Source organism: Thalassophryne amazonica, chromosome 9 (assembly GCF_902500255.1).
Source record: "Thalassophryne amazonica chromosome 9, fThaAma1.1, whole genome shotgun sequence".
Taxonomy (NCBI): Eukaryota; Metazoa; Chordata; class Actinopteri; order Batrachoidiformes; family Batrachoididae; genus Thalassophryne; species Thalassophryne amazonica.
Window position 1 is genome coordinate 23,250,247 of NC_047111.1, and position 10,076 is coordinate 23,260,322.

General features: G+C 40.9%; 1 protein-coding gene across 1 annotated transcript; it reads right to left on the minus strand.

The window, feature by feature from the left end:
- Positions 1 to 1,308: 1,308 nt before the first annotated feature.
- On the minus strand, positions 1,309 to 7,621 carry LOC117516891 (claudin-7-B-like). Its single transcript, XM_034177774.1, has 4 exons — positions 7,253 to 7,621; positions 3,671 to 3,835; positions 3,497 to 3,581; positions 1,309 to 2,169 (listed from the first exon to the last, which is right to left on the minus strand). The coding sequence occupies exons 1-4, from the start codon at positions 7,473 to 7,475 to the stop codon at positions 2,013 to 2,015; spliced, it is 630 nt and encodes a 209-aa protein (XP_034033665.1). The 5' UTR covers positions 7,476 to 7,621; the 3' UTR covers positions 1,309 to 2,012.
- Positions 7,622 to 10,076: the final 2,455 nt, after the last annotated feature.

The following is a 10,076-nucleotide window of genomic DNA, read 5'->3' on the forward strand; positions in this document are numbered from 1 at the left end:
CGAAAAAGTGGTATGTCCACCTCTTCTGCCATTTCTGTAGTAAACATCCCGGATCAACACAGCGTTCAGTTTGGAAATGATCTGGTCATTTCAGCCTGTCGATCGCCGCTCGGAGCACGGTGTGCCCTCCGCCATTGTGCGCCATCTTTAAACCGGTTGTAACACTCCTTAATCTGTGTGATCCCCATAGAATCGTCCCTGAAAGCCATCTGAATCTTCCGAATGGTTTCCACCTGGCTGTCTCTCAGTTTCTGGAAAAAATTTGATGCAGCAAAGCTCCAAATTGTTCAGACATTTTCCTCAATAAAAATCCGACGAGGGGGGTGGACCACTGCTCACAGGCGAATGACGCAACCGACGGGCATGAAAAAAAAACTCACGCATGCGCACGAAGGTTCAAGCTTGGCTGATGAAAGCGCACGATTCAAATCCATATAGTTTTTGCAAAAAAATAAAAAGGTCGGATAGTTTTCTAACAGACCTCGTATTTTTGGCATTCCCGCTCCTGTTCATTTTTATTCCCGTCCCATCCCAATCACAGGATTGATAAAATTTTGACTCCCATCCCCCAGGAATCACGTAACCCACGGCAATTCCCGAAAAATGTCATCCTCTACTCGCCAGTCAGGTGCTTCTTGAATTTGGTTTTCTTTGCAGTCAATATTTCTAGAACCTTCCACAGGGTTGCTTGCTGACAGGTGTTTAGGACCTATGGACTATTTTGATTCCATAGTCACAGCATCATCACGGCCATGCAGCGTTCCACAGACCCACTCAACATGCAGTCCATGCAAGCAGAAAGAACTATTTCGGCAACTTGGATATTTAAGATAAAGGTATCGTAACGTCAGGTCCAAAACAAACAGAAATTTGACAGATTTGTAGTCTGCTTGATGCATCTGATAATGCACTTCATTTTTACAAGCAAGTTCAAGAAGTCTAGCAGTTTTTACTGGTACGTTCATCCCCAGCAAAACTCACACTGGAACAGGAATCACTTCCAAGCCTGGTATTTTGTAGCTCAAGACAGGAAGCAACAGTCATCCACCTCCCAGCCAAATAAATCCATGTACAACTTTATGTATGAGCATGTAGATGAGTGGATAAGGAGGCAAGACACTTAAATCTACATAGTCTCAGTTCACCCAGCTGTAAGTGGGCACCAGCCTTGGCCGGTGAAGTAGCCTGTCTCAAACTGGCGTATTGTCCAGCGACAGTTGTGGATTCTCATTCACTCAACACCAGAAAAATCAAATTAACATTGGGCCTATATAGGATTTGTTGATGTCGAATTAAAATACAGGCCTCAAAGAGTCATTATCTTTATTTACAACACAAAAAAGGCAAGTCACTATCTGCAATAAAATTGAAAAACTTTAAAAAAGTGAAATTTGACAAGTGCGCAGAAAAAAAAAAAAACTCAATTACAAACTTCACACAAAAAAAGGTTAAACTTATGTGATGCTGCACTTACGCCAGCAAAACCTTCCTGATTTGCAGTAATTATTAACATACATTAATTCTAGTTGTACTGATATTTACTGTTCATATAAATAAAAGCCACAGTTTCACAGGTACCAACTGCCAAATTGCCCATTGCCAAACTGGAGCGATATTTAATGCTAACGTTCTCAAACATTGCACACTCCTGCATGTGAAAAGAATATCTTTGACACACATTTGGACATCACGGGTTTCATCTTATACATAGTGTTTATAGATGTTGACCAAGTCGATGATATGCTTTTAAAAATAAAAACAATTACTAAATATTAAGCACCGACTGAAATTAAAGGGGGCGAGGACACTGAGCTCCTTCCTAAAAGTGGACAGCCTGATTAAAATGTGAATGTATCCAATAACATAGTTCTACAGTAACACAGGATAACCCTGAAGAAAATTAAGGATGGGGGGGGGGGGGGGTTCAGATTACATCCTGGAATCAAGTTTAATTTCAATAAATTGGATGAGCATGAATGTTCTTTAAAATGCAACAGCAGTCACCATCTCATTCACACGTAGTCCTTGGCACTGCTGGGAGCTTTGGACTTCATGGGGTACTTCTGTGAAGGCTGGCCTCTTGGACAAGACGCCGTTAGCATTCCACCCCCAACTGCAGCCAGGAAGGCTCCGGCCCAGGCAATGAAGATAGCCGACCCAAACTCATACCTTCAGAGAAAGAAAGTCGCACAGTGTGAACCAAACGAAGACTAATGACACCCAAAATATCAAACACCAATAAGCATCAGATGTGTGGCTACAGATGCGAAGGGGGGGGGGGGGGGGGTATTTGTGCTACCACCATTCTCACAGATGCAAATTTTATTCAAATCCAAGTCAGAACATCAGTTTACCTTTGCCAAACAGGTAAGCATCATCGCCCCCCAAGATTACAATAGAAATATTCTGTCCTTGATAGAACTACACAATGTGTAAACGGTGATCAAAGTTTTACAGCATTGCCTCAAACACGTCCCTGAGAGGCGATTAAGTTTTGAGCCTGACCCCCCCCGGGGGGGGGGGGGGGGGGGGGGGGTGTCACACAGTCGAGAAATGTTCGTTTCCGAAGAGCATGTAAACGATGGAGAACGACACCCTACTTTTTTCTGGGTCAGGCTCAAAACTTCTCAACTGCCACTCATAAAAGTTACTGTTGGCCACAGGTGGGATTTAACCCACTCATCATTCATAACATGCACCATGCTAATGTAATGTCTGGTACAAATAGTTATGCAGAAATCCTGGATTTTCAAAATAAAAAAGTCATCACAGGGTAAAGCCCAGACACTGAAAATGATATATACACCATATTTTCCGGCGTACAAGTTGAGTTAAATTGTTGAATGTCTGTGTTATTGTAATGTATTAACTGATTTTAGTTCTTGTGTTTTGTGTCCTTTTTAATTGTTCTCTGCTCTGTGAAGCAATAATGTAGGGCAATGCCCAAACAAATTTCCCTAATGGGACAATAAAGTTGACCATTTTCTCAGGAATCAAAGCACTAGACACAAAATAATAAAAGAATGACAGCAATTTAAACAATTTATTTTATTTTGTTAGAGCTGATAAGACAAAAAGGTACAACTTGTACTTTAGTGCCACTTATAATCTAGTGTGAGTTCTACTCTGGAAAATATGGTATAGTTATAACCGTTGGGTCTGGAACAGGCATTTTCAAACAGGTATATAAAGAGAATGTACCAGGAAATTTTATACGCCTTTGGAATTGGACTTTAAAAGAGTGTGACTGACAACTTTGAAAATTCCACACTTAATTTTTTTTTTTAAAGGCTCAACAGTTTGTCATAACTGAGAAACTAAGTCTATCTTTAAAACAGAATAATGTGCAATAATGTGGGACACATAAGTCCTAATTCTCAGCCCTGTGGGATTACTGCAACTGGTCCATGTGAACGGTCTCATGAAATCTACCACTGGGATGAAAAGTAGGATTTGGGAGGTGGACTGACTACAGAATTGTACTTTATATACTTACTTGGTGTTGACAGGAGTGAACGGGTTGTAGAAGGCCTGGATGATGTCATGTGCATACCAAGAGCAGGCGATGATGGAGCACAGAGCTGAGGGAAAGCAAAGTGGAAAGAGTCAATAAAGAGATGGAAAGTGAAGGGAAAAAAAAAAACCAAAACATGATAGTCGGGCTCCTTACCTCCTACCAGGATGATAATGCCTCCAGTCATTGCAATACGCGACTTGCGAGTTTTGTCGTCACTGCCGCAGTTGGTACATTTCATTCCCATGCAGGCCACACCCAGTCCAACCACCGTTAAGAGGATGGAGATGATCATGAGGGCACGGGTTGCCTGGAGGGCACCTGGTGGAGATGGAACAACAGAATCAACATTTAATTATTCAGCCTGAACACAAGATCAAGGATGACCTCGTAAAGGTTTATACACACACACCAGAAACAGTCACATATCAAACACTGTATGCGTTTTTTTTTCTACGCTTGAGTGTCACCATTTTGAAGCAGTGTACACAACACTGGTCCTGTGCAGTGTCTCTTGTGTCACTGCCACTCCCTGTAACAACACACCACAGAAACAAGCTACAACCGGAAGCCCTCAGGGCGTGCTGCGGGGGTTGGTTGGTTTGAGAGCAAGTCAGAAACAGGTTGAACCAGGTTTCAGGTTTCACCGCGAGGAAGACACTCCCCATTTCAACTTCCCAGAAACGGCAGCAGGGAGCAGGTGAACATTTCTGAGTTTCAAACTACGGCCCATCAGACACAAAGACGCTCTATGCTTCCACCTACACACAGTGGGGGAAGAAGCTAAAATCCACACTCTGGCTTTTGTCTTCAGTGCCTTCTATCATGTTTGTGGAGTTAAGAGTTGAGATAAAGCCGTTAATTGTTCCATATCTGACCATTGCATTAATCACACAACTTTATCAGTTCAGGTTTGTGCTCATGTTTGAAGAGGGCGATAAGACGTATTGGGTTAGATATATTAACCAAATGTTTTGATTAGGGGTGGTCAGACAAAAGCCAAAATATCATGTATACATTTCAACAAGTAGTACAAAGTCAGGTAGTTTACGGCCCGAGAGCTTTCAAACGTGCCAAACCTGGACTTTGTTTAATGACCTATGTAGTTGCAGTTGGACAACAAGAGTTTCGCTTCCCTCGATTTTATTAGTGTATCCGGGTGGGGGAGGCTTTACCCTGGAGTTCTCGTCTACTGTAGCACAAAGTCTTGGACACTTCATATTCTACATACATTCTATACAGCAGTTTTTTTTGGTAGCTGGTATTTTGAAGCGTTGCCTAAACACGGCGATGGAACAGGTTTCCTTTAACCAGTCTGCAAATCCTCCAGTGAGCGTGCACTTAGGTTTCCTTACATGCCACCAGCCGAATCAGGCCATTTCTTTTGTTCACAAGGTAAAAGTTTAAACCGTTTACTCTGCAGCAATAAACTCAGGCAGTGAGACTCCGCCTCCATTCAACAGGAAGGAGGAGTTAATAAGTGGTAAGATGGCAGTTTAAGTTCAAACAAGGGGAAAGACTGAAAGGATTAGTTCAGCACAAACAGCCAACAATGACAAATGTTGACTTTGTAGTTTCTCAAATGTGAAATTTGCCTTGTTTCCACCTTCGAGTGGAACTACTCAAAGAACTCTTTATGGCCCAATTTGGTCAAATCACCTGTGCCCGTCTACATACATTTTAAAGTTCTAGTCTGTTCTAGACTCTTAAGATGTGAACATCCCAGAACCCCAAGTTTTATTTTTGTAGCTTTGAAAGACATACACATTTGTTCAACTGTTACTTATTTCAACTATATACACTTAAATTTCTTTCAATGGCCTAGACACAAGAGTAAAGTGATTTAAAGTTGGATTTAATCTGGCTAATCAAGTAGATACTTTTGTTTTAGTCTAGTATGTCAAAGTGTGTTTCCAACACTGGCTACCACTTCCAAAAATGGAACAGTGCCCTTGAAGAAGCCAACCTAGGCTCCAAGCTAATCTTAACTTTTATACTTTCCATTAAACAGTTCAAAATTAAATGTGTATTTACTTCTGGGACTGAGCAATGGCTTTGTGCACTTGCAAGAGTCTTTCACAGGAATAAAATACCTATATGGTGCTAGTCTTGATTAGCCCATCCCTTAAAAAGTTGCAAGCGTAGACATGCACTCTTTAGTGTAATGCCCATTGTGCTGCATCAAAATGTTGATAATCTCAGCTTTCTGAATGAGACACATTTGTCTAAAGCAAATATATTAATAGAATTATGATGAAATGTTGACCAGGATGCACAAGAGCGTCATTAGAGCTCTAAGGGATAACTCAAAGATTGGGCTCTGCTTGGTATCGTGGCCCTACATAGTCACTGTAACCTATTTGTGAAAAACGGCTTTAAAAAAAGTATATATATATATATATATATATATATATATATATATATATATATATATATATATATATATATATATATATATATATATATATATATATATATATATATATATATATATATAGTGTGACCGGACTAGAGGACCTATCTTTGTGGCTGGGACAGCGGTGGGATTCGAACACCGGACTGCTCGAATTGAAGACCAAAACTCTACCACAGGGGTGGCCAAGTTCGGTCCCCGAGAGCCACATTCCTGACACTTAGTTGTCTCCCTGCTCCAACACACCTGAATCCAATGAAAGACTCGTTAGCGGACTTTTAATGAGTCTTTCATTGGATTCAGGTGTGTTGGAGCAGGGAGACAACTATGTCAGGAATGTGGCTCTCGGGGACCGAACTTGGCCACCCCTACTCTACCAGATCAGCTAAAGGGGAATTCCCTGCTAGCAGGAACATCTTTTCAATCTGGACTTCAACTTGCTACATACAGTATGATCATATGAAAAAAATGGCTGCGATAGTCAGAGACAAAGGGCATGTATATCACCAATGTACTGCATCTGATGCCTGTGGAAGTGATCTCACACACTGACGTACCTATACGTCAAGGAATATTGCACAATAGTGTAATTCCGATATAGTCCTGTTAAGGATGTTTCATCTTTGCCATACGGCAAAGAGTTGCACAATAAGACAGCCTCAATCGGGTACGATTTTGTGCAAACAACCTCAACATTCAAGTCGCGAGTAGTTTTTGACAGCAAAAAGATTAATCTTTGTATTCCGGAACAAGGAAGGGGTGTCTTTGTTTCCCCAGAAGTTGTTTTTTGTTTAAATAAATAGGCAGTTGCTATCAATACTAATCCATAAACTATAAGTTGCCATTACTATGGCACCCATTGGTTTTTCAACCCCCCTCCCCCATGTCACAGTTTATGCAAATCCCTAACCCTGTCAGCTTTTGAGATTGGTCATTTGCCTCCTACAGCCATGAAGTCCCTCTTAAGATCACAATAATCAAAGTGGCAGAATAGAGGCCCAGATCAACAGCCACTAATAGAACTTTTTATGAAGTCAATCATTCTAAGCATAGAAGGCAACACACACATACACACGGCTGTAATAAAAAAAAATAAAGAGACACTTTGAATTCAAGTGTCACAATAAGATAACGATAAAGGGCGTGTCAGACAGGTGTAGGTCATTTTGTTACCCAGTTTCCTGTTTCAGCCACAAGGCCTTCAGCCTGAAGTTCTGCTATCAGACAGATCAGCTCATGACAGTTTTTGTCATTTAATTAGAAAAAAAAAGTTCTACAGCTTTTACTTTTGTTATTTTTTTGGTCCCCCCCTTCCCTGTACTTACTGCCGAGCTCCAGGATGGAGTCGTAGACTTTGCACTGCATCTGTCCGGTGCTCTGGAAGGCGCAGGACATCCACAGACCCTGGTACATGGCCACCGCCGTGATAATGTTGTCTCCCACGTACGCGGACATTTTCCACTGAGGTAAGATGGTGCCGATCACCAGAGCGATCACACCTATCAGCGCCAGGGCGAAGCCCAAAATCTGCATGCCGGAGTTTGCCATTTTCCTGCCGCGAGGTCCACCTGTTACCGCGATTAACGCTTCGAATAAATCTCGGTCCTCGTTTTTTAGTAAAAATCCACAGACAGCAGCGACTTTTTCGACGAGTTGCACCTGTCACTCAGACACACCTTGAATGAGGAGGAAATAACGGGAGCGAGCCTTTTTAGGCGGTTTCTCTAACAGGTGGGAGGGGCAGGCGCGCGCGGCCAGTTTCGATTCATCAGCCGCGCGAGAGCAAACTCCTGAAGTTTCGTGACGTCACACTCAGACAGGTAGATGTACCGATTAAACTTTTTTTCTTATTTTCTTTTTCTTAATTTAACTCTTTAGTTTATTTATTTTGATTGTTAAAATCATTTATATTTACCGTTAACCCCTCCCCTTGTTACTGTAAAGTTTGTAAGATTTCTGTGTGTCTATTTTTTTACGAATTATGTCCGAAAAAAATACCTATTATTTACCTCCAAGCCTTTTTAAAAATTAAATTTATTTTTCTATTTTCGCACCCACAAAACAATTCTGATGTAAACAGTAATTTACCCTAAATTTAATCTGTAAAATTATATTGTTTATATTGTATATAGTATTCCATTAACTTTAACTAGTAATGACTTCATGACTTTCTTTGCTAACAAAATTTTGACTATTAGAGAAAAAATTACTCATAACCATCCCAAAGACGTATCGTTATCTTTGGCTGCTTTCAGTGATGCCGGTATTTGGTTAGACTCTTTCTCTCCGATTGTTCTGTCTGAGTTATTTTCATTAGTTACTTCATCCAAACCATCAACATGTTTATTAGACCCCATTCCTGCCAGGCTGCTCAAGGAAGTCCTACCATTATTTAATGCTTCAATCTTAAATATGATCAATCTATCTTTGTTAGTTGGCTATGTACCACAGGCTTTTAAGGTGGCAGTAATTAAACCATTACTTAAAAAGCCATCACTTGACCCAGCTATCTTAGCTAATTATAGGCCAATCTCCAACCTTCCTTTTCTCTCAAAGATTCTTGAGAGGGTAGTTGTAAAACAGCTAACTGATCATCTGCAGAGGAATGGTCTATTTGAAGAGTTTCAGTCAGGTTTTAGAATTCATCATAGTACAGAAACAGCATTAGTGAAGGTTACAAATGATCTTCTTATGGCTTCGGACAGTGGACTTATCTCTGTGCTTGTTCTGTTGGACCTCAGTGCTGCTTTTGATACTGTTGACCATAAAATTTTATTACAGAGATTAGAGCATGTCATAGGTATTAAAGGCACTGCGCTGCGGTGGTTTGAATCATATTTGTCTAATAGATTACAGTTTGTTCATGTAAATGGGGAATCTTCTTCACAGACTAAAGTTAATTATGGAGTTCCACAAGGTTCTGTGCTAGGACCAATTTTATTCACTTTATACATGCTTCCCTTAGGCAGTATTATTAGACGGTATTGCTTAAATTTTCATTGTTACGCAGATGATACCCAGCTTTATCTATCCATGAAGCCAGAGGATACACACCAATTAGCTAAACTGCAGGATTGTCTTACAGACATAAAGACATGGATGACCTCTAATTTTCTGCTTTTAAACTCAGATAAAACTGAAGTTATTGTACTTGGCCCCACAAATCTTAGAAGCATGGTGTCTAACCAGATCTTTACTCTGGATGGCATTTCCCTGACCTCTAGTAATACTGTGAGAAATCTTGGAGTCATTTTTGATCAGGATATGTCATTCAAAGCGCATATTAAACAAATATGTAGGACTGCCTTTTTGCATTTACGCAATATCTCTAAAATCAGAAAGGTCTTGTCTCAGAGTAATGCTGAAAAACTAATTCATGCATTTATTTCCTCTAGGCTGGACTATTGTAATTCATTATTATCAGGTTGTCCTAAAAGTTCCCTAAAAAGCCTTCAGTTAATTCAAAATGCTGCAGCTAGAGTACTGACAGGGACTAGCAGGAGAGAGCATATCTCACCCGTGTTGGCCTCTCTTCATTGGCTTCCTGTTAATTCTAGAATAGAATTTAAAATTCTTCTTCTTACTTATAAGGTTTTGAATAATCAGGTCCCATCTTATCTTAGGGACCTTGTAGTACCATATTACCCCATTAGAGCGCTTCGCTCTCAGACTGCAGGCTTACTTGTAGTTCCTAGGGTTTGTAAGAGTAGAATGGGAGGCAGAGCCTTCAGCTTTCAGGCTCCTCTCCTGTGGAACCAGCTCCCAATTCAGATCAGGGAGACAGATACCCTCTCTACTTTTAAGATTAGGCTTAAAACTTTCCTTTTCGCTAAGGCTTATAGTTAGGGCTGGATCAGGTGACCCTGGACCATCCCTTGGTTATGCTGCTTAAGACGTAGACTGTGGGGGGGTTCCCATGATGCACTGTTTCTTTCTCTTTTTGCTCTGTATGCATCACTCTGCATTTAATCATTAGTGATCGATCTCTGCCCCCCTCCACAGCATGTCTTTTTCCTGGTTCTTTCCCTCAGCCCCAACCAGTCTCAGCAGAAGACTGCCCCTCCCTGAGCCTGGTTCTGCTGGAGGTTTCTTCCTGTTAAAAGGGAGTTTTTCCTTCCCACTGTAGCCAAGTGCTTGCTCATAGGGGGT

Excerpts from the sequence above, each read along its gene's own strand:
- LOC117516891 (XM_034177774.1), bottom strand. The coding sequence starts at position 7,475 with ATGGCAAACTCCGGCATGCAGATTTTGGGCTTCGCCCTGGCGCTGATA. Across the intron at positions 3,582-3,670 it reads CATTATCATCCTGGTAGGAG|CTCTGTGCTCCATCATCGCC; the intron begins GTAAGGAGCCCG and ends GCTTTCCCTCAG. Across the intron at positions 2,170-3,496 it reads TTCACTCCTGTCAACACCAA|GTATGAGTTTGGGTCGGCTA; the intron begins GTAAGTATATAA and ends CTTTCTCTGAAG.